We start from the raw sequence: 22,527 nt of genomic DNA on the forward strand, positions 1-22,527 counted from the left end.
AATTGATACAAAAACATGATTTTACATTTTGTATTATTTTACCATGACTGTTTCGTAGCCAACATCCACAACGAAACAACGGCCAATCACGTTCTCGTCCAATTCGCCTTTTGACAGCGTCTAAACATGCTTTACGATGAAAAGAGATGAATTTCATCAACTTGAACACTTAAACCGGCGCTCGGCAAGTGAACGTAAACGACGGGGGTAAAAACTGAAGAGTGATCCCTCGCTTCCACGTCTCTCGATGAGGACAGATGTCAAAGTCTTTGTGCTGCTCGCATCGACCAGCTTTTGCTGGAAGAAAAAAAAAGAGAGGGGGCGGGGGGGAGAAAAAGGGGCAAAAACACAAGATTTGTATTTGAAGCGTCCCGTCAGCTTATCTGCTCTCAACACGCCCATCCGACCAGGTAATGTATACACTTTAGCATCTGCGCACGTTTATAAAGTCTTACTTTTTTCCCCCCGCCTCCACTTTCTCCTGTCGCCTCTTTTTCCAGCTGTCCGGCTAGCTTGTAAATTAGCAGGCTAGCTGAGGGGGGTCATCGGTTAGCGTCGCTGGTTGCTAATTAGCCTGCTTGCTTTGCAAATTAACCTGGATTAAGACGATTAAAAGAGCACAACAAACTCGCTTTTTAATAATCACGCTAAATACGTCACGAAGGTCGAAAGTCATGAAAATACGTATTAAAAATAGCAGTGTCATTTAAGTTCAATCTTCTAAAGACAATTTTCTCTCAATGCGTTGCACTATGTGTCTCCTAAACTCGAATTCTGATAATGATGTACGTGTTGGAAAATAATATTTTTTAAGAGTTAAATTTAAAGATTTCTGTCTGTCCAGTATGAAGTGTGATGTTTTCGGACTGTCCGTGAAGGCAGCACGTCAAGCCAAGTGTTGCCTTCAAGGACTAACTGGAAAAAAAACCCCAAGAAGCTTTCTTTCTATATTTGTCGAGTTTTTAATGGTACGCAAAATAGAGGATAACGATGCCTGTTTCGTTTGAGAACTATAATTCCAAATTTGATTTGTTGACTTTGCTGTTTGTGGACAGCACTTTGGTTACAGCGGGCGGTTTGTTAGAAAGTGCTCTATAAATACAGTTGAGGAGAGTATCGCTTGCTCGGTCCCGGTGCAGGACCTCAAGCACGAAGAACCTGACCGCAACATCACTTTGACTTTTGTCTGCTCGCCAGGGAATTATTAGCACGATGTTGCGAGTGATTAGCTTGCGATGATGGCCATGGACTCGCAAGTGATTAGCTGGGGAATGTGCTTGCTAATAGTGATTAGCATTCAGGAGGTGGAGATGCTCATGACTTTGTTGATGTTAAGAGAAGATAAGATAAGAAACTGTTTTGGAAAGCGCAATATAATTTTTTTCCCCCCTCTTTGTTGTGTTTTCGTGATGAATTCTGAAGATGTTGTGTTCAGGGTGGAAGTGATGAGGTGTGAAGATGGAGGTTCCTGAATATTTGGACTTGGACGAGATCGACTTCTCGGACGACGCCGCGGTCAGTAACACGCGCGCAAAACTTTGCCGAGCCTTGTCCTGCTTTTTGTGGTCTTGTTATGAGGACCTGACCGATATGGATTTCGGGAGGCCCATTACAATTTTGGGTAAAGTAAAATTCCCACAAGCGATTCATTGGCTGAATAATTTGAAAGGGATTTAATCAATCAAATGACTTCTCTTTTAGTCTCATTCCAGACAACATTTTTTGTTATAATCAGCCGACGAAATCGCCTGTTTGGGCTCAAGATTTGATCACCTTGTTGTGTTCTTTCAGTATTCCGTCTCATCTCTGAAGAACATTCCGGAATTGTCCAGACGGAACGACGCTCAGGCGGAGGAGAGAGCCGGTAACGTTGTCGAGCGTGTTAGCTTAGCGTCCACGGCTAAGCTAACGTGAACCGGATATAAACTCTGCGTGCCTCTCATCGATCGCTAACCCCTTCTCCGCTGTCTCCCGTTCCCTCTTCATCTTGCCCCCGGTTTCTTGGCATCCTGGCGCTTTTCCCGCAGCGCCGCCCATCAACTGGAGTCGCGGCGTGGCGTCCCACGCGGGAATGCTGGGAATCAAACCCGCGGGTGCGACCGAGGCGCACAGTAAGTTCCGTCCCGTGAAGCGGGTTTCTCCTCTCAAGCATCACCCCGAGACCAGAGAGGAGCCTCCGGGCTGGGACGCCAAGGTCCAAGAGCGAGGAGCGGGGGAGGCCAGGCCGGCCGCTAAGGACCACGGACTGCCTTCTAATGCGGCGGGAGGCAAAATGGTGGACGCTGCTGGCCCGGGTTTGGGTAAGTCAAAACGAGGGCTTCACATTGAAACGCCGAACCGCGTCGCGCTTAACAAACCATCGCTCGCTTCATGCTAACGTGTAAAGCCAAATGCCATAGACGTGCTAACAGACATTAGCTTAAATGTTAGCCTCATTCTGAATCCCCAGCAGGTGCGAACCAGGGGGGCCACCAGGGTGTCCTGGGGGAGCTGGAGCACTACGACTTGGACATGGACGAGATCCTGGATGTGCCGTTCATCAAGTCGTCCGGCCAGCAGATGTCGACGCTGCCGAGGGCGCTGGACAAACGGCCGGCGGGCAACGCGGGCGACGCGGGCGCGGCCACGCTGGAGAGACGACAAAGGCAAAACAGGAAGGAGGATGACGGCGGCATGAACGCGCCGGCGCAGGTGGACACACGCGCACGCTCCCACGTCGGCGCACACGTGCGTGACGCGGCCAGTCATGTGATAGCCTGGTGGGGTGGGGTGGGGCCTCAACCTCAACCGGTCCTTTTCCTTCTCCCCGCCCTCCGTCAGATGTGCGTCCCGTCCCCCTTGAAGTGGTCGGACCTGAGGAAGTCCAAGTCCCTGGATCCGGAGCCGCCGCAGCACCTTCCTCGCTCTCAGTCCTCCGGAGGCTTCCAGCATCCCCTTCATCATCCTCATCTTCATCCTCACCATCAGGAGGCGGCGCTCTCCTCTTCCTCCTCGCTGCTCAGCGGCTCCTCGTCACTCTCTTCCTTCCCCGACGGAGGTCAGAACCCAATCGGGTCCAATCGCGGATTTTGTCTTTGGAGTCATTGCGAAAGAGTCATTTCTGAAGAGAAGGATGGAGAAGAAAGCTTTTATTTTATTTTATTTTATTTTATTTTGCTTTGTTTTGTTTTGTTTTGTTTACATACCGGCGTGCTCATAATCAACGTGCGCTCAACTGACCCAGACAAGCTGCTGTCGGCCAGGGTGTATCCCGAAGCGCAGAGTCACAACCAGGACCAGAGGTCGGGCCCGGAGCCTCCAGCAGGGGGCGCCAGCGCCGTATTGTTTCCACTGCTGGCCAAGCAGGACGCCGGCAAGCCGTGGAGCCCCGCAGGAGGAGGAGGAGGAGGAGGAAGGGTTGGGGCGGGGGCGGCGGCGGAGGTGGACGAGGAAGTCAAGAAGCAGCACAACATCATCAACATCGTCAGGGAAGGTCAAATCTCGCTTCTGGTGAGTCTTCATCGATGCGGGCGTGCCGTTGTTGCCGGGCGGAAATCCCAAAATGAAGTCGTCGGCCTCGTGCCGGCGTCGCGCTGACGCGCCAAACGTTTTTCTCCGTCAGCCTCACCTGGCCGCCGACAACCTTTCGCTGATCCGCGACGAGGCGGCCAACAACCTCCTGCACGTGTCGGCGTCGCAGGGCCACGCCGAGTGTCTCCAGCATCTCACGTCCCTGATGGGGGAGGACGGGCTGAACGAGCGCAACCGCATGCAGCTCACGCCCGCCGGCCTCGCCGTCAAGGTCCGTCCGGCGCGACCCGTCTCGCACTTTGCGCGCGTTAATCTTTGCGCGCGTTAATCTTTGCGCTTCGCCGCACGCGCGTGTGTAGAACGGCCACCTGGAGTGCGTGCGTTGGATGGTGAGCGAGACGGAGGCCATCGCCGAGCTGAGCTGCACCAGGGACCACCCCAGCTTGATCCACTACGCCGCTCGCTACGGACAGGTGAGGCGCTCGCCGTCGTTCCCCCGCCCGAGCCGCCGTATTTACCCATTTTGGCGCCTTTGCGTGTTGGTGCGCGCAGGAGAAGGTGTTGCTGTGGCTGCTGCAGTTTATGCAGGAGCAGGCCATCTCGCTGGATGAGGCCGACCACAACGGCAACACGGGCGTGCACGTGGCGGCGCAGTACGGCCATCTCACCTGCGTTCAGGTAGTGGCGCCTGCTCACGTTCCGCCGACGCGCTTGGTGCTGCTCGCTGACCTGAACTTGTGTGAAACCGTGTGTGTGTGTGTGTGCGTGGCTAGACGCTGGTGGAGTACGGCTCCAACGTGACGGTGTTGAACCAGCAGGGCGAGCGACCTTCGCAGCTGGCCGAGCGTCAAGGTCACAGCCCGTGCGCTCGCTACCTGGTCGTCGTGGAAACGTGCATGTCCTTAGCGTCGCAGGTGGTCAAGCTGACCAAGCAGCTCACGGAGTCAGTGAGGGGGGGTGTGGGGGGAGGAACACAACTTGCCACGCAACTCACAGCTAATGAAACTCACTGACCATATGTGTGTGTGTGCGTGTGTGTGTGTGTGTTTTGCAGACAAGCAGCTGAGAAGGCAACACTACAGAAACAACTACTCAAACTTGACACCAGGTATCTCGTACACACACACACACACACACACACACGCATCCAGCGTAGCGCGTACAGCCGATGTGTCTCATCCTCAGCGGTCATCCGTCCGGCATGGAGGCGTGGCCCGAGATGACGCTGAGTGCGGAGGGGACGTCCGCGGATGGCGATTGGCTGGTGCGTCAGGAGGCGGGGCCGCGGAAAGACGCCTGCGATGTCTCGGCGGCGGCGGCGGGGGGTTCGGGCCGGGAGGGCGCCCGTCGAAGCGCCGCCCTGGCGTCGACGGAGAAGCGGGAGCAGAAGCTGGCTCGTTTGAAGCAGATGATGCAACGCTCGCTGAGCGAATCGGATTCCGACGCCCCTCCCAAACCCGATAGGCCCACGCACCTGCCCGTCAACGGCGAGGAGCCCGCCTCCAAGCACCTCCACCTGGTCATGACGAAGCACCTCCCCGCGGCCGACAGGAAGCCCATATGCAAGCCGGTCAACGGCGTGGCCTTCGGCCCCTGCGAGGGGGCCGACGACGCGGATGCCGCCGGCCCCCCCAAGGTCGCGGCCACCAGCCCCAAGAGCGCCCTGAAGTCTCCGTCGTCGCGCAGGAAAACGGCGCACAGCCTCAAGCTCAGGGTCACTTTCAATGAGCAGCTGCACCAGGAGGCGGAGCCTAGCAGGGTACCGCCCACCACCAAGGAGGCCACGCCTACGGGAAGCTCGGAGGCCAAGAGGCCTTTCGGGGCGCTCAGGTCCATCATGGAGACGCTCAGTGGAAACACAAACAACAACAACAACAACAACAACGCGCACAACACGTCACACAACCAGCACAAGAACAAGAACAAAAGCACCAATGTGTGAACACTCATTTTATTTTATTTTTTTAATAATCACACACTTGTTTCATGACGTCACCTTTTTAAAAACTTTATTTAAAGCTGCCTGGCAACATCTATTGCTGTGACAATACAATTCAGGATGCCATTTTAAAACAACTTTTTTTTTTTTTTGAAGCAGGCTGTCCTTCAACTTTCCGACAATACTCTTCACTACTCTTCACTACTTCGTCTTTTTTTTTCAGCACAACTTTAAACAGTATTTTTTAACCTCATTTTTTAAAAAAAACAACACACCGTTATTTAAATCAGATGTCACATGATCCATCCCTGTCAACACTTTATTCCCTTGCGACATTTGATTGAACTCCATTTGAAACGAAGCTGTCATTTGACCTGTTGCCACGACAACACATTATTCCTCACCTCTGCATTTTTATAAACATGACCTGTCTCTATGGCAACCTTGTTTTCATGTCACTTTGACGTCACTTATTTTTAATTTAATTTCAACCAGGTCGTTCTGACCACAGTGCCATTTTGTTTGACATCTTTCAATCAACTATTTCAAGAAAAACACAAGTTATGTCACTATAGCAAAATGTATTTCCCTTGATGTCACCCGTTTTGGTATTTAAAAATGAAGGTAGGTTGCTGCTTGATCTGTTGCCATGGTGACAACACTTTATTCCCGATGTCCTCATTACGTATATTTTTGGACACAACTTGAAACGAGGCTGTCGCGACACCTGTCTCCATCGTGCGCCTCCTTGTGGTCGCCGCACTCACTACATGATTTCTCCAAAGCAGCCAGTCCGCTAGGGGGCAGGAGTGAAACCAAGTGAGTGCCGCCGATGATAATGGCTCACCGGATGTATGACAAAATGAATAGATGTCACGCAGGTGTTTTGAGGTCATCAAAATGAAGCAAAGGAGGTGAAATGTTGCAGCAAATGCGAGTGCTTTTTTTAAATACCAAAAATACATTAAAGGTTTATTTTGATTTCTCATGATTTATTCTCTTATTGCAAATTGTTTTACATTATCAAGTCAACAGTATTTATAGAGCACTTTCAAACAGCCAGGCTGGCAGCACACCCACGTTACCTTGTTGGCATCATGCAGGTAAGTTATTTGTTGACATTTAGCTTGGGTGACTCATTCCCATTATTTAATTTCACATTTAATTCGTGATTGTTTTTTTTTTCTTTTATTGTCATAGCATATCCCAGTCTGTAGCATTTTAGTCACTCTTAACACACAAGTTCACAAGTAGCCTTTAACCGAATACATGGTCTCTTAAGTGCTGTCCAATCGATGAGGTTGAATTTATCACCCCTTGAATTGTGAGCAACAGCCCCCCCCCCCCACGCCTGAGCCCCCACAGGTGTCGATGTCGAAAACTAGCATGTTATTTTTATCCCCTAACGCTAAAGCTCGTTTGGCTAATTGTCACGTTTCATATTCGCATGTGATGGAGGGCGCCATTAGGGCAGCACCCATTAGACCCCCTCGTGGGAGTGGGGGGTGGGGTTCAGTCAGGGGGTGGCATCAAAGGCCAATTTGCCAGGCAGACATCATCAATTGAGCCTGCTAAGTGGACCTTTTTGACGCCTTTTAAACGAGCGTGGAGCTCAATCCGGTTGGAGCATCAATCTCGGGCATTTAGCGGCTAACCAAACGTCTCGGTGGACTTTTCAAAGATTTGTGACGGTGAGAACATTTTTCACATTGAGCACAAAAAGATTTGAGTTCAGTTTTCATTTTATGATCCAGCAGCAGGGCCTAGCTTGATAATCGTTGGCCGGCCGCTAAAGGATGATGACGACGACTCATTACCACATGACCGCAAGTTCAATAAACTACGCACACAGCATGCTAATGTGGCTAGCTGCTAAACTGGAAACATGTTAAAAACATGCTAACGTGACAAGTTGTTTGCTTGGGAACAAAACATGATAATGCAGCATATACACAGCTTAACCAGGGTTCATTGGCTCGGTGTGTGCTCAAAAAAATGAATGTAAAACATTTAAAAGTTTATGAGAACACATTAAAACATTGAAGGGTGTCATTTTTGGAATAATTTTTGTATTGGTTACAATTATTGATGTACATGGTTAAAAAACTTATCACAATATCTGTATCCTTTTTAAAAAATGTTAAATGATACTCTCGACTATTTTTATTTTAAAATGTCAATGGAAAAACAAAAAAAGACATGCCCATGCTGTAACCTTGTTTCCACCCCCCCCCGACCCAGGTGTGGCCTTTTGTGCAAAAAGTTTGGACATCCCTGTGCCAAGTGCTGCTAGCCACACATGCTAAACGCTAATAGGGGGCTTAACTCGGGTGCAAAATGGCATCTTGTTTTCGGGACAACACTATGATATGAGGTCAGAGGCTATTATGCTGCTGATTGGTTGCACGTTCAGCGAGGGGCGGGACTTTGTTTGACGGTCGGGTGGGGAAGGGGGGCAGATGGTGGGGAGGCACATATAGATTTTCCCGTCTGTTGTTTTTTTGTATTTATGTGCTGCTGTTAGCCAGTCAATCACATTTAATTGACAGCTCTGTGCTGGGGGGCTGAGCTGGGATGACAGGACTTTAATGCCGGGTGGGAGGAGGGGGTGGGGGATACTACAAACTGAGCTGGACGGGGTGGTGGTAGCGCCCCCTCTTCCTCCGCCGTCAACAGCATTAATTGATGTACCCACGGCCATGATGGATGCGCATCAAAACAACCTTTCAGTAAAAGTCGTTAACGACGCATAAAGGCCAGCGGATACCAGCAGGGGGCAGCGTACAAGCGTAATTTGGTTGCCGGGTGAAGCCTTTAGGGATGCGGTCTGTGGGGTGTCGCGTCACGCGGTCGATTGCGGTTGACGGCGAGCATGAGAACACCTTGTTAGCGTGTTTTTCCGCCACTCCCGCAGGACGATGCTGAGCTACGCTGAGATACACTCGTTCTCGCCACATCGACCACTGCAACTCGGAGACGCCGTTAAGATTGTTCAAGAATGTCGGCAGAAGGTGAGAAAAACTCATAATAGCATATGCTAATGCTAACTTGGCTATGAAACCAAAACAAAAGACACTGTGGCCTTAAAATGATTTTAATGGAAAAACAATCAGCCCTGCGATTGGCTGGCAACCAATTCAGGCTGGCGGGGGGCAGAAGACAGCTGGGATAGGCTCCAGCACCCCCCCGCGACCTTAGTGAGGATAAAGCGGTTCGGAAGATGAATGAATGAATGAAAAACAATCAAAATTGATCTTCCGATTGTTTCTTCCCCTTAACGTTTAACAAACATGTCCGCCAAGTAATATTTCAATGCTAAGCTAACAAGCATTAGCGCGCTCACCTAGCGGGACAGAAGGGGCACGAGTTGTTCCCGCTAGACTGGATCCATCTGCAGATGCAGTCCCTGTGAATGGTGTGGGCGCAAGTGAACGGATGGCGGCTTTCGGGGTCCACGGCCTTCTGGCACATCAGGCACAACTTGCGGGGCTCCGCGGCTTGGGCGGGCGGCGGCCTCTGCGCGTCGCCCCGCGCCAGCGCCAGGGCCACCTGATCGCCCACCTGCTCCACCGAAATGCCCGCCAGGGTCCCGCGGGCGCTCTTCACCTGCTGCAGCAGATGCGTCAGCTGCGTCCTGGTGCATTGTGGGAAACGCGCCCCCAGCTTGTCGAGGACCTTGTCCAGGAGGCCCGAAGAGGTGGCGGCCGGCGTCGATGGAACGACCTGGTATGCGGGTGGTGTTGGGGGCGGAGCATAGTAACGCAGGTGGGGCTGAGGGGGCATGTAGTACTGAGGCGCTCGCTGGGGTGGCGGCCCAAGATTTTGGGACATCATCATCTGTCTGAAATTCAGCTCGGCCTGGAGTGGGGAATAAGAAAATGTCCAAAGCATTGACGCAAAGTATTAGCTAGATCGGTGAGAAGTGCGTGGCGGTACCGTGGGTATGCGCGGCAGTGCCGGAACATTGATGCGCGGGAGGGACTCCAACTCGCGCCCTTCCTGCAAACGTGCCAGAACCTCCTGGAATCGCTTCTCCAACTCTGCCTGGTTGTTTCGCACCGCCGCCTCTTTGCTCGCCCAGCTCGCCTTCTCCTGGTGATGGAGCGGTCGCAGTGACGACACGTACTCGGACACCTGCAAAACGTTAGCATGTAGCATTTGGCCGACGACTGCACATGTCAGCTTTTAGCTCGAGATGGTCTTGCCCCGGAAGGCGTAGCTACCTCTGCGAGCCAGGCCTGTATGCGCTCCATGGCGACGTCTCGCTGTGCCTCCACGGCGGCGACCTGGTCTCGTAAGGCGCGGCTCTCGGCGTCTTTGGCTTCCCGCCTTATTTTCTCCATCTCCTCCTTCAGGTCGTCCAGCTCCTCCTGCCAGCGTCGCTGCTCCTCCTCCTGCTCCCGCGTTAGCGCGGATAGCTTGGCGGCGCTCTCCTGCAGATCCCTGGAAAGCCTGCGGGCAGCGAAGGCTCGTCGTCACTGTGGCAAACAGCTGGCCGTTTGAGTGACAAGCGGCTACTTATGCGGCGTCCGCTGAACATTTAAGCTAATGTTATCATTTAGCACCTCGCTTTGAGCGGATTTTTGTTGACGTTCGAAAGCTAGTAGCGTAGCACATACTTGTCCCTGTCGTCCTTCATGGACAGGTAGTTCTTGCGCGTGCTTTTGGAGTTGTTGAGCTGCAGCTTCACTCGCAGCGTGTCCAGCTTCTCCAGCAGAAGCTGCACCAACAAAGAGTTCAGCTTGTGTTAGCATTTAGCCACCGACGAGCGTTGAGCTGAATGTAGTCTGGTGCATTTATTAGCCATTGACTCCTACTGTTTACCTTGAGTTAGCGTGTAGCATTTTAGCTTGCTTAACGTGAGCACGTAACACTCAGCCGCTGACCTGATGCTGCCGGGTGGTCTCTGCCTTCTTTTTTTGCAGCTGTGCCGTCGTCTTTTGTCGCTCGGCATCGTCACGCTGCCACTCCTTGACCATGTTGCTGTAATCCTCTGCTAGCCCGTCACCGCACTCCAACATGAGCGCCAGCTGCTCCTCCCAGTCCGCTGCCACGTTGACGCCGGCGTCGGTCATTGCGACGCCATCCGATGCCACGGCATCCGTCTGTACTGATTTTTCAAGCTCGACGATGCCTGTTTTGAGAGAGCGTCTTAGCATTGCGCCTGTCGCGCCCAGTGTTTAATCACCGTTAACGTGTTGCATTTAAGTAGGGGCTCTCAACGCTTGTGTTAGCATTCAGTTAGTGACTCTATTGCATTTGCCGTATGGCAGTGCCCCATTTAACACTGAATCAGTCCCATTGAGCATTTAGTCAGTGACTCCCAGTCTTTAGTTTGTTTACATTTAGACCAAAAGTGTCAAACTCAGGTCCTGGAGGGTCGCTGTCCTGCATGTCTCCCTGTTGCAACACACCTGATTCAAACAGGGAGACTTTGAAAACATGCATGACAGCGGCCAGAGTTTGACACCGATGATTTAGACAGTTATTGCACGTGCTTAGTTTAGCGTTCGCATTTAGTAACTTCCGGTGTTTATCTTGTGTTGCTATTTAAACTGCTTGGCTCCTGCTGTTTGGTCAATGTTGTTTATATTTAGCTCGTTACTCTAAAATGGTTAGCTGGGTAAAATGAGTCACTTGAGCTCTTCCTGCAGGTTAAGAACCCGGTATGAGGAAAGTTACACGAAGAGTGTGCACACGTTACCTTGCGCGGTTTCGTTTTCAAACGACGCAGACTCTTCGATCGTTTCCATGTTAGCATCCATGCTAACAACTCGAAACCAAAACTCTTGTTTTCCTGGACGGGATTGTTTTGCTCACGTGAGTACTTAACGACAAGTTGGGCTGGTTTGTTCTTTAAAATAACCTTGTGTCGTCCACTTTGGCGGTTAGTTTAACTTGGTATTGAAAAGATAAGGCTGCGGATCCCCGTCGCTCTTCCCCGCTAGCCAAGTCTTTTCCTGTCACGTGACCACGCCGGGTACACCACGTGACCCCTCCGCCCCGCCCGCTCGCCAGTCACCCAGTCTCGGAGGTTAGCTCCCTGCTTGCTCCGTTAGCCGTCATCTTCAGGGCTACGTTGTTAGCTCCGAGCAAAGCCCGCGGGAACAGCATACGAAGGCAATGGCGGCCACGGCCAGGGACCCCATGGCGAACCACAGCGACTTCCAGGAGGTGGAAAACGCAGAGGACCTGTTCCCGGAACTGACGGGCGGCCCTCACGAGGTGAGTTGGGATCGGAGAGGGTTGGGCTGGACGAGGTGTCAAGCTAGAGGCGAACGCAGAAAGAGACACGAGAAAGTCATTCAAATCAAAGCAATGCTAGTCTACCCCTCCGTTTGAGGCTGTGTTTTAAAATGGCCAAATACATTGTAGGAATAGCTCAATAGATTTTCAAATATTAAAATGAGTCGACGGAAGCCGCCGAGGTTGTCCCGTTTTTTTTAACGGTTATAAGCAGGATGCTCAGGTGCATTCGCGTGACGTCGCGTCAGGTGACAGTCACGGAGGTGAGGATGGCGTGTTCACGAGCACAAGGGGAAAATGGCTCCTTTACTCCTAAGCCTGTTTTTTTTTTTTAACAAACCACACAACGCATAATAGTGGCCATTTGATGCTTTTAAAAGAAAAAAGATCCAATTTCACCTCATTGGTTCAGTGGCGGAACAATCAGATGCTTTTCCACTGTAATGACAGAAGGCAGACAATGAACCTTTTTCTCCACTTTTTGTGACTTTTTTTTTGGGGGGGGGGGTGTCAACAAAGGTTGCGAAACACCATCTTGGGATTGACAGTTTGCTCCTTTGTCTCACTTTTTGGGCCGCTCAGCACTTGGAATTCTTTCCTGCTGGAGTGTGTCTTCCTCTTTTGGGTGTTTCTGCTGAGTCAGGACGAGAGAAGCTCCCGGTTGTCATTTCCTCTTCTCCGCCGGTCAGCGCTGCATTCCAACGAAATGCTGTAACACCGAGCCAATTCCTATGAGCAAGAAGCTCGCAGACTTCTCTTATTGTTTAGCTCATTTGGGTGTTTAAATGCAATTCTCTTCACTGATGTGCTTGGCAATGTTGTTTTGTTAGCATTAAGCTAACATGGACGACAACATGAAATGGAAGTTTTGTTTTCTCAATATACGGCGTTTCATTCTCTTTGGTTGTATGTGTTTAAATGTTTGCCAATTTGGACTTGGCGCTTCCCGTTAGTCTCTCGATGACCTTTTCCCATTAGATGTTAGCGTTCAGCTCGCCGATATTGTCGGCGTTCTCTTCCTTGTTGTTTCCACACCTTCCTTGCCTGTCAAAGTGACATCAAAAAGTCATCACGGTGCCTCACCTGTGTCAATATTGAAAGGCGCTAACCGACAGTTAGTTAGCCAGACACGCCCCGGGTGCTTTGGAGGTCTCGTCTCGGCGTCACTTCCTGTCTGTTTGTCCCGCCCCAGGAAGCGGACTCGAGCGGCGGGAGGTCCAACGGGCCCAAGGTTGACTTTGACGACGACGCAGACGACCTGTTTGCAGGTAAGCGCTCACTTTGTGATGTCATACGGCGGCGCCCGGGCTTTAAAAAAAAAAAAATTGTGTCAAATCAAGATTCCCTATTGAAATGAATTGAAAGCCTATTAATCCGTTCCGGCTCCCAAATAATGCTGCCGTTTTTGGTTGCATTTTTACTGAATCAAAACAGCATAAAAACAAAACAAACAAGCAAGCACAAAAGCTAAAGCCTGAAGCCAAACCAAGGAAATCAAAACTAGCAAACCCACCGGAGAACACCAAACTGAAACTGAATTTGGAATAACAAAATGGCAGAATGAAATCAAAGATGAAATGCATGAAAAATCCCAGATGGTTGCTACTGCCTTTGTGTGTTGAGTGTGTGCCTTTTAGGGGCGTGGCCGAGTGCGTTGGACTCGCTCTTGACTTTGAATTAGCGCGTTGGACTCTTATTGCTGTTCAATTGATGGCCGAAAGTGCATCGGGTGTCTGGTCACTCGCCGGCCGCCATTTTGTTTGCGTGCGCTAGAGGCCACAGAGGAGGTGTCGCTGGACAGCCCGGAGCGAGACGTGCTGCTGTCGGACGGTCCGTCGCCCGCCATCACTCCCGTCACGCCGCCCGCCTCCGTCCTCACGCCGCGCTTGGCGCGCGTCCACGACGACATGTTCACGCACTCCTCCTTCGATGAGGTGAACCTCCGCCCTCGGACGAACGGACACGCGATGCGCGTACACGCGCGCGGTCCCGCCGAAAAGTACTTTCTGCTTTTGTGGTCGTTTGTCGCGCGCCGCGTCTGTTCAGCTGGAAGAAGAAGAAGAGTCCGGCGAGGCGTCGGCCGTTGCGGTCTCCGTGTCGGAGCCCGAGAAAATCGGTGAGTTCCTCCTCTCGCTTCACCGTCACGCCACTCCGGGCGGCGTCCTTTCCCCGTGACGCCAGCGGCTTTTGCCGTCCCCAGGCGAGGGCATGAACGCCTACGTGGCCTACAAGGTGACCACCAAGGCGCCGCCGCCGTCGTCGGCGTTGTTCCGCCTTCCCGAGTTCTCGGTCCGGCGACGCTTCAGCGACTTCCTGGGCCTTCACGGGAAGCTGGCGTCCAAGTACATGCACGCGGGCTACATCGTGCCGCCCGCGCCGGAGAAGAGCATCGTGGGTACGTCGCCGCGGCGGCGGCGCGGACGCGCCTGCTAACGCGCACGATGCCCGTCACGGCTCTTGTCGCCCGCGCAGGGATGACCAAGGTGAAGGTCGGGAAGGAGGACCCGTCGTCCAACGACTTTGTGGAGAAGAGAAGGTTGGCCTTGGAGAGGTACGAGCGAGATGTTGTCACGTCTTCCTTCGGACGCCGCCGCCGGATTGAGTTGCCGGCGTCGCCTCTTTGATGTTGCGGCGCAGGTACCTGAGGCGCACGGTGCAGCATCCCGTCCTGCTCAAGGATCCCGACCTCGTGCAGTTTCTGGAGAGTTCCGAGGTAAACAAACAAACAAACAAACAAAAACCACATCCCGCATATTGATGCTGCGTCACCCCGCGCTGCCTTCTGGGACGTTGGCCGCGTGGGGGAGGTGGCCTCGGAAATAAATGGCGTTCTGTCAGCGACTTAACAGATGAATTGTGGGACGCTTGAGCGAGTGCGGCGTTCCGTCCGGCCCACTTAATGAAACGCAAGCGGGGAGGCGGCTATAAATGAAAAGCACCCCGTGGCTCACCCCCCCCTCAACCCCCCTTTCATTTGGCCTCCATCAACGAGGACCCCCGAGACCCCGCCTCTGCTTAAATGGCATTGGGGGGGGGGGGGGGGGGGGGGGGGTTGGGGTGGGACCACCACGTGCGAAAGTAAACTTTTCCGAAATGAAGAAAAATGAGCTCTCGCGCCGACGCGTGGATTTAATCTGGGATGCCGACGACGTTCCAATCGCCTTGAGGGGGTGTGCGGAATGATGCGAATTAAAGAGGGGGTCGGGAAGGGCACGGGGGGGGGGGGGCGGTGTTTGAGATGGCGACAAACCGATTGTGTCGAAAGCGAGGCGGCGGCGGCTAATTAAATGGGGAGAAACAAACGTCACAAGTCATTTTGTGTCACCCACGACCGCCGCCATGCCAGCTTCTACCATAAGGGGGCGCTCTCATGCTACCACCTTAGCTTAGCGTCAGCAGTATGCGTTTTTAAACACTTCCCTTTGTTTGTGTTCAATATACAAAGACGTGTCACTCGCGCCGCACGCAAAGACGCCGTTTTCCCACAGAGCCCCAACAAATGAGCTGGAATTTATCTGCTCGTGTCTTTCACGCAGAACTCAGACAAGGTGAGACGTTGGTGGGATTTCCACACAGAGACACAGTTTTCCTGCCGCCGGACAACATAAGTAAAATATATCCCGAGCATCAGAAGGGCTGGAATTGATACACTTGTGCTTTTCACACAGAGCACAGCCAAACTGACGGCATGTGTTTTCGCACCGCAAACCAGCATCTTGCAGCCAGATCATTTATGTTTGAAGTGACGTAAGTTGCAGAAAAGAGCCGGCATTTATCCCCTTGTTCCTTTCACGCAGAAGCCAGCGAAGTTTGTTTTCAAACATGCAAAAAAAAAAATAAGAGTGCAGGATCCGACTGACGGCGTCTCGTAGCCAGCACTCGGATAAATATCCATTTTGTAATCAACTTAACGCAAAACTTTTGATTTAGTTAAGCCCCCCCCCCTCCCAAAAAAATAATCTGATCAACCACGAAAAAAAATCCAGTCTGAAAATATCTGATAGCCCGGCCGCCATTCACCATCACTTGAATTTCACGCGGCCACCCGCAGCCCCTTTCATGCCGCCATCACTCCAATCATTCCCTTTGACGGCACCGCTACCTTTCACACCGAACAGCAGTGACTTGGGGGGGGGGGGGCTCGTTGCGCGCCTGTGCGTTGCAGTTGCCGCGGGCCGTCAACACGCAAGCTCTGAGCGGCGCCGGCCTGCTCAGGATGGTCAACAAGGCCGCCGACGCCGTCAACAAGATGACCATCAAGATGAACGAGTCGGACGCCGTGAGTTGCCCGGGGAGGGGGTGGGTGGGGGGGGAATGCTAACCGTGATGGACGGCTTCATGCGGGCCTGTGTGTGTGTGTGGGGGGGGCAGTGGTTCGAGGAGAAGCAGCAACACTTTGAGAATCTCGACGCACAACTGCGGAAAGTCCACGCCAGCGTGGAGTCGCTCGTGTGCCACAGGAAAGGTAGCTCGCCGCGCGTGCGCTAGCGCTGGCGAATGCGCGCCCATTTCCCCGTCACGTCAACGCCGCCGCCGTGCGCGCACCTCCCGCGCAGAGTTGTCCCAGAACGCGGCGCAGTTCGCAAAGTCGGCCGCCATGCTGGGCAACAGCGAGGACCACACGGCGCTGTCGCGAGCTTTGTCTCAGCTGGCCGAGGTGGAGGAGAAGATGGAGCAGCAATACCAGCAGCAGGCCAACGCCGACTTCTTCCTCCTGGCCGAGCTCCTCGGCGACTACGTGCGCCTCCTCGCCGCCGTCAAGGTGCGTCTTTGCCTCTCCCCCCGGGAGCGTTCGGCGCCACGGCGTTGGCGTTATGCGTCTTGACCATGTGACCGCTGTGTGCGCAGGGCGTGTTCGAGCAGCGCGTGAAGGCCTGGCAGAGGTGGCAGGACACTCAGCTGATCCTGCAGAGGAAACGAGAGGCCGAAGTCAAACTGCACTTTTCAAACAAAGCCGACAAGTTGCAGCAGGCCAAAGACGACATCAAAGAGGTAAAAAGTAGCGCCGGACACGTGACGCCCCGCGCTTGGCCGCCGTTCGTGCGCCCGTGGCAGCAGAGAGCTAACGCTAAAGGCGCTAACACGCAGCGTTTTAGCCAGGCCGGATAAAAAAGCGCCACGCCCAAGAGCCTCACTCGCCCATCGGATTGCGACGTCGAGGAGAGCGCTCGCAGCGCCAAGAGTTGACCCCCCCCCCACCCCCCACCCTCCACGAGGCAAAAGTAGCTGATTATATTGTGGCCTCCAACATGTAGCACGAGCATCATCAAAGAGGCGCCCCCATTCAAAGACTTCCTGACGGCAGTGCGAGCCCCGCCCCTCCCGGCGCGTCCAGTGGGGCGAAACAAACCTACCTTTGCTACTCACTCAAGTGAAAAGTTTTTGTTTTTGCGCCTGAGGAATTTTAGCCAGCCGAGAAGAAGAAAAAGAAAGACTTTTATTAGCCTGTCAGCCCACAAATTCAGCCTGCAAGCCGTCTGTCAAAAAAGCGCGCCCACACGCGCTGTCGGGGGTCCGCTGTTAGTGGAGGGGGGGGGCAAAGGGGGCTCGGAAGTCAACGTTTGCCAGTAAAGAGAGTTACAACAAGCCTTTATGTACGACGCCTCGGGAAGTACACACACACACGCACACACACGCTGATACGATTGTTTTCGCCTCGTTTGAATCGCGGATGCTTTTTGTTTTCATTGATTTGGATCGGTTGCAATCTGAATGATCACAATCGTCATCATTTTAAGGGCACGAGACTGAAAGTTGACCAATCCGATTGCTGAAAATTGGCCATCCAACTTTATCGGTTGGCGTATTTGACGCTTTATCGTGCGCCACTCGTTTTCAATGGAAGACGGGTCTGGACTGCAGGCAGGCTGCTTTTTAGTTTTTGGGCTTTGTGTGCCCTGTGACGAGGTGGCAGCCAGTCGTGGATTTACCCCCCCGTCTGGAGGCAAGTGCCCGATTCAACTTAACCGACAATCTAGAAGAAGAAAAAACCCCCACAAATGCTAGCAAGGATAATCTCCCCCAGGTTGGGGGCCGTGCAAAAAAACCACAAAGCATTGTCGCAGCAGCGGTTTTCATTGTTACCCTGACATTGAGGCACTGATAATTTTTTTTATTTTAAAGTTGCTTGATTTTATTCATTTTTTTGTCCCCCCCCCCTGCCCCTCTCCCCACCCCTCTCCCTGTCATGCCTCGCTGCGCCAGGAAATTGAAGAGGTAGGACTCTTGAGCTGCGCCCATGTGCTGTGCTCATATTTTGAGCATCCTTCTCCATCAGATGCCATTTTGTTACTCTTCTCGCTTTTATTTTGTGGGTCGCAGTGACTTTTTATATCCGGCTGTCATTTTTCCTGCCTGCTCACGTCGGATCTTATTTTCATCAAACCTATTTTGAGGGCGCGTCATCTTTTGCCTTTTCTTTTGACTCGCGTTGTTTTGATCTGTCTCATTCGTCATTCGTAAGTCACGTTTGAATCACTCCTCCATTTTTTTTTTTGTCATCACACTTTCACGTCTCATCTCGATCATATTCGTCTCAAGTACATTTTGATTTTTTTCTCTTCTTGTCCTTTTAGTTTTTTGCTCCTGTGCATCCGTTTTGTTTTTGATGGCGATGTCATATTTGCTTGTCATCGTCATCATTTCTTGCAATTGGCCAGCAACCAGCGTGTCCCGCCTCCTGCCCAAATATGGCCGGCATAGGCTCCGCCTACTGGGCAGAGCCGGCGCTCGCGACCCTCCCTAAGAATCGAGCGGATTTGGCCGGCTGTTTTTTATTTTTATTTTTTTATTCCATCTTTCTTATTTTGTACGTGGCATTTCCACATTTGATCCCAAAGCCATATTTTTTATTTATATTTTTTAAAATCTCAGTTTCAAAACTTTTTTCTTCTTTTAAATGACTATTTTTCTGAGTTTGATTGTGGGGAAAAAAATCTGTATTGTGCTCAAATTTGTGATATTGATAACGCATTTTGTGAGTTGATTTCTGCATATTTTACTTTGCAAAGTTGATTTTATGTTTCTTGGCATTGAAAGGGCATCGGAATAAGAAGTCGTCCGTTCAGAAGTCGGCCAGTGAAAAACACCAATGTCCATTTTTGTCTCTTTTTCAAATTTTACGGTCACGGGATGTCCGAAAAGCGGACAAAAATGGACACCTGTTTGGAATTGTAACTCATATTTTAGCCTCAGGTAAAGTGAATGTAGATTTTTTTTTTTTTTGTACATGCATGCAATTTTTCACATCCTTTTGTGTAACTGTGTCGCCCCCCCATGGCCCCGCTTTCTCTTTTTCCTCCTAAATGAGCCGAAAGAACATAATTGTGTGAAATGGCCGCTCGCTAGCACAAATGAGCATTTTGTTCCAAAGCGAAATACAACCGAACCGCAGCAGCGATTTGTTGTTGTTGTTGTGGTTTTTTCTTGTACCACCGGAGGGAGCCGGCGTCGCGCTGGCCGTCTTCATCGCGCGCTTCGACGACGGCCGACGTCCTCGAGGTCCACCAAGCTTTGCGGACGCTGACCGCGCTCTCTGCGTTGCTCTCTTGCAGTTGGAGGGCAAAGTCCAGCAGGGAGAGCGAGACTTTGAGCACATTTCCAGAGTCATCCGCCGAGAAGTCGCTCGCTTCGAAGTAAGTGGCCAAGAGTGGACGCGGGGGCATTGGCGTCCGGTTAACCCGCCGCTTGTCGTCGTCTTGACTCGCCGCAGAAGGAACGCGTCAAAGACTTCAAGATGCTGGTCATCAACTACTTGGAAGCTCTGGCACTCACGCAGCAACAGGTAACTGGATTTAATACCCACGCCCATGTGTGATTGTTTTATTGCACTTTTTGCATCTATGAAAACAACAAATGTCTTTAAAAAAATATTTTCAAAGCACAAAACAAAATTTTTTTATGATCCGTCATCTGGAATGGATCTCCCCCAAGAATATTTCAAACCTGTTAGCACACTTCATATGCACGCATGTTTTGTTCCACTTGTGTGGATTAAAAAACGTGACGGAGATGCCGGTGACGGCTTAACGGCCGCCATAAATACATTATTTGTCCCTTTTAATCGAGTCTAGAAATATCTTCTACGTCTGTAGAAGAATGCTATTTATGTGTGTGTGTGTGTGTGTGAACAGCTGATAAAGTACTGGGAAGCGTTCTTACCAGAGGCCAAGGCCATCTCATAGAGCACCCACAATGCACCAGGCCTCCTTGTTTCCGCGCTAACCGGAAGCTAACGTGCTCATCGGACACTGTCGGACGCTTACCGATCCTCCTCCTCCTCGTCCTTCCCCCCCCCCCCCCCCCCCCCTTGGTCACCTGACATGTGAGGCGCAGCTTGCTTTCACACCTTCGCGACACTTGACCACGTCGCAAGTCCAAGACCATCTCCACGCTGTGTTTTTTGTTTTTTGTTGTAACTCAAATGGCCACACTCGCCTTAAAAAACGCTTTCAAGGTTCAGAATGGACCTCGGTTTGTTTTTCAAGTGTCACAAGCCAGCCGACAAAATGCTAACGCTAGCAACAACAATGGCGGGTAAACGGGCACCGTCCACACCTCGTGGCCGGAAAGATTCTAGCGCGAGTGACATGCGAGGCCACTTTGCGGCAGCTCAATTGGCCGCGGGCTCAACCAATCATTCCAATCGCAAAGGTAAAGTGGACTCGTCTCCGATCTCTTTGATTCAGCTTCTTCACATGCTAATCGTAGTTAGCATTTCACTTTTGAGAGCCGCCACCAGTTTGACAGCTTAAATGCTACGCTAGCTCACAACTAAATAGAGTGAGGCCCTTGTGATTTTAAAACGCGTGAAATGCTGACGATTAATCGATAGCTGCATGATAAATCACGTTTGACGTGTATTATTCAAGTCCTCTACTCAATCGGTCACCCACCAATGTTAGGTGGCTAACTAAGCGCTAACTAGCTTGCAGCGGGGCGTTCGGTTGCCACACCTCTCCATGCTAACGACGTTTCTCCGTTCTCTCTGAGTTAGCGCCACACGCTAATCAAGTTTGAGATGGCAAAATGCTTATTTATTGCCGCTGAAATGTGAAAAGAGAAAAGTAGTTTGCCAAACCGTCCGTAGCGCTGCATCATATTTGTCACATCCTGACCGAGACGAAGCCTCAAACTCGGAACGTTTTGGTTCTTTTTTGTCTGTTAACCAATTGGAAAGCTACGCTAACGAGCAACTTGAGGTGACAATCGAAGAGCACACTGGAATGAAATGAAATGTCAACAACATCGTCAACACTTTTTCACGACTTTGTCCTAATGACTTGATTTTTCTTTTTCTCTTAATTTGACTTCATCGGAAGATTTCTTGATTTTTTTTTTTTTGCCGATGATGAACTTTTTCATATTTTGTAACTTTTCTGTGGAATGACATTGACCTGTGATGAAAAATAAAGAATGTATCCTCATGACTTGATTTCAACACATTTGAACGTCTAATGTTTGTATTTCCCTTCGGCCTTTTTCGATACTTTGCCGAAGACGTCCCCCCACGAGGACTCGTGCGGCTAGCCCGCTAACTGCTAACGCGGCGCTCACCTTTCACTCTCAACGTAAGCGATGATGTCATCATGACGTTTTGCTTCTTGAGCTGCTTTTTCCCGTTGTTTTCTTTCGCTGTTTTTAACTCGCCAGCGACGTGACGTCGTTGTCGGTTAAGTTAAAAGCAACTACCCCGCCCCCCCCTCAAAAAAAAAGATAACTTCCTGGGTTTCCTGAAAAGCCGTGAACGCCACAACTCAACGATGCTTCCTTTTTGAAAGTGACGCGTGGCGCCATCGCAATGTTTTGCTTCCTGAAAGGCTTTTCATTGAACTGACTGACGAATATTTTTGTTCTGTGATTTGTTGTTAATTAAAATAATTTTTCTGGATGAAAAACGAGGGCCGCATGCTAGCGTCTCCATCGCGCCGCGTACGGAAAGTCGGCCTTTTGGCCTTTTGGTGTTCTCACTTTGTGTTGAGTAAGCGGGCGGCGGCAGATAATGGCCAAGATGACGATGATGATGATGTTGTTGTTGTTGTGACCTTGTTCAGTTTGTTTATCATATCAGCTGATGTAGCACAAACCTCCTTACAGACCCCCCCCCCACCCCCTCCCGCTCCCCAATGATCAAGAGCCCCCAGCAGCTGATAAGAAACAACACAGAAAACTTTAATTATTTCTGCTCTGTCACTGGGGGGGACCCCCAAACCACACACACATATATTGTACCCTCCCCCCGCCCCCCACCCCTAGTCTGCCCCTTCCCCACTCAATCCACATCTGACACCGGCTAAAAAAGAAAAAGGGGGGGGAGACAAATCTCAGAAGACCACCACGATGAAATTGGACCAGTTTGTCATGCACGACGCTGATACACCGGTCCAACATCAACTCATTAATTGGGTTTTTTTGGGCGGTGGGGGGTAGGGGGGGCTTTTGGCTTTTTAACTTTCCCTCTCTTGAAGATACCTGAGATTCTAAGACATTGTGACATACTGTCCTGGTCTTGTATTTCCAATGAATCAATCGTCCTTCAGTTCCAAAGACACAAGTCTTCAATTGTCTTGTCCGAGTTGTCAGGAATCTTCTGGGCTTTAGGCCAAGGGTGTCCAAGTCCGGTCCTGAAGAGCCCCCATCCGGTCCCGAATGATTCGCTGACATCTGAAACAGGCCCGGTAGGGGCTTTAAATGGCCTTTGGGTCCTCGATTACTAATATGAGGTCTTTGGACACTACCTGCGCCAGTCTCATGACTGCTTAGGGTTCGGTGTCTTGAAGCGTCCTTCGGGAACTGATGGTACTTCAGGGTTCCTCCAGATTCTGAAGTATTCG

General features: G+C 51.3%; 3 protein-coding genes across 5 annotated transcripts; 2 read left to right on the top strand and 1 right to left on the bottom strand.

The window, feature by feature from the left end:
* The first annotated feature begins 103 nt into the window (after positions 1-103).
* On the top strand, positions 104-6,440 carry sncaip (synuclein, alpha interacting protein). 3 transcript variants are annotated; one of them, XM_052068924.1, is made up of 13 exons: positions 104-410; positions 1,436-1,515; positions 1,792-1,864; positions 2,028-2,300; positions 2,450-2,703; positions 2,821-3,037; positions 3,224-3,489; positions 3,602-3,781; positions 3,870-3,983; positions 4,063-4,188; positions 4,284-4,453; positions 4,565-4,618; positions 4,696-6,440. In XM_052068924.1, exons 2-13 carry the CDS (start codon positions 1,459-1,461, stop codon positions 5,450-5,452), a joined length of 2,541 nt encoding a protein of 846 aa, XP_051924884.1. In that variant the 5' UTR covers positions 104-410; positions 1,436-1,458; the 3' UTR covers positions 5,453-6,440. The 3 variants fall into 3 exon arrangements, with proteins under 3 accessions (XP_051924884.1, XP_051924886.1, XP_051924885.1); XM_052068926.1 differs by having other exon boundaries at positions 2,450-2,691; XM_052068925.1 differs by having other exon boundaries at positions 2,453-2,703.
* Positions 6,289-11,421, bottom strand: rnf214 (ring finger protein 214). The gene is made up of 6 exons (XM_052069019.1): positions 11,154-11,421; positions 10,336-10,583; positions 10,069-10,169; positions 9,673-9,901; positions 9,386-9,583; positions 6,289-9,307 (listed from the first exon to the last, which is right to left on the bottom strand). The coding sequence occupies exons 1-6, from the start codon at positions 11,212-11,214 to the stop codon at positions 8,789-8,791; spliced, it is 1,356 nt and encodes a 451-aa protein (XP_051924979.1). The 5' UTR covers positions 11,215-11,421; the 3' UTR covers positions 6,289-8,788.
* A 3-nt stretch (positions 11,422-11,424) lies between these two features.
* Positions 11,425-21,138, top strand: snx2 (sorting nexin 2). Its single transcript, XM_052069134.1, has 14 exons — positions 11,425-11,674; positions 12,888-12,963; positions 13,469-13,629; positions 13,742-13,811; positions 13,896-14,090; positions 14,168-14,246; positions 14,333-14,408; positions 15,861-15,974; positions 16,067-16,160; positions 16,252-16,457; positions 16,544-16,687; positions 19,249-19,329; positions 19,407-19,478; positions 19,828-21,138. The coding sequence occupies exons 1-14, from the start codon at positions 11,573-11,575 to the stop codon at positions 19,876-19,878; spliced, it is 1,521 nt and encodes a 506-aa protein (XP_051925094.1). The 5' UTR covers positions 11,425-11,572; the 3' UTR covers positions 19,879-21,138.
* The last annotated feature ends 1,389 nt before the right edge of the window (positions 21,139-22,527 follow it).

This window comes from Hippocampus zosterae, chromosome 6, assembly GCF_025434085.1.
Source record: "Hippocampus zosterae strain Florida chromosome 6, ASM2543408v3, whole genome shotgun sequence".
Lineage (NCBI taxonomy): Eukaryota > Metazoa > Chordata > Actinopteri > Syngnathiformes > Syngnathidae > Hippocampus > Hippocampus zosterae.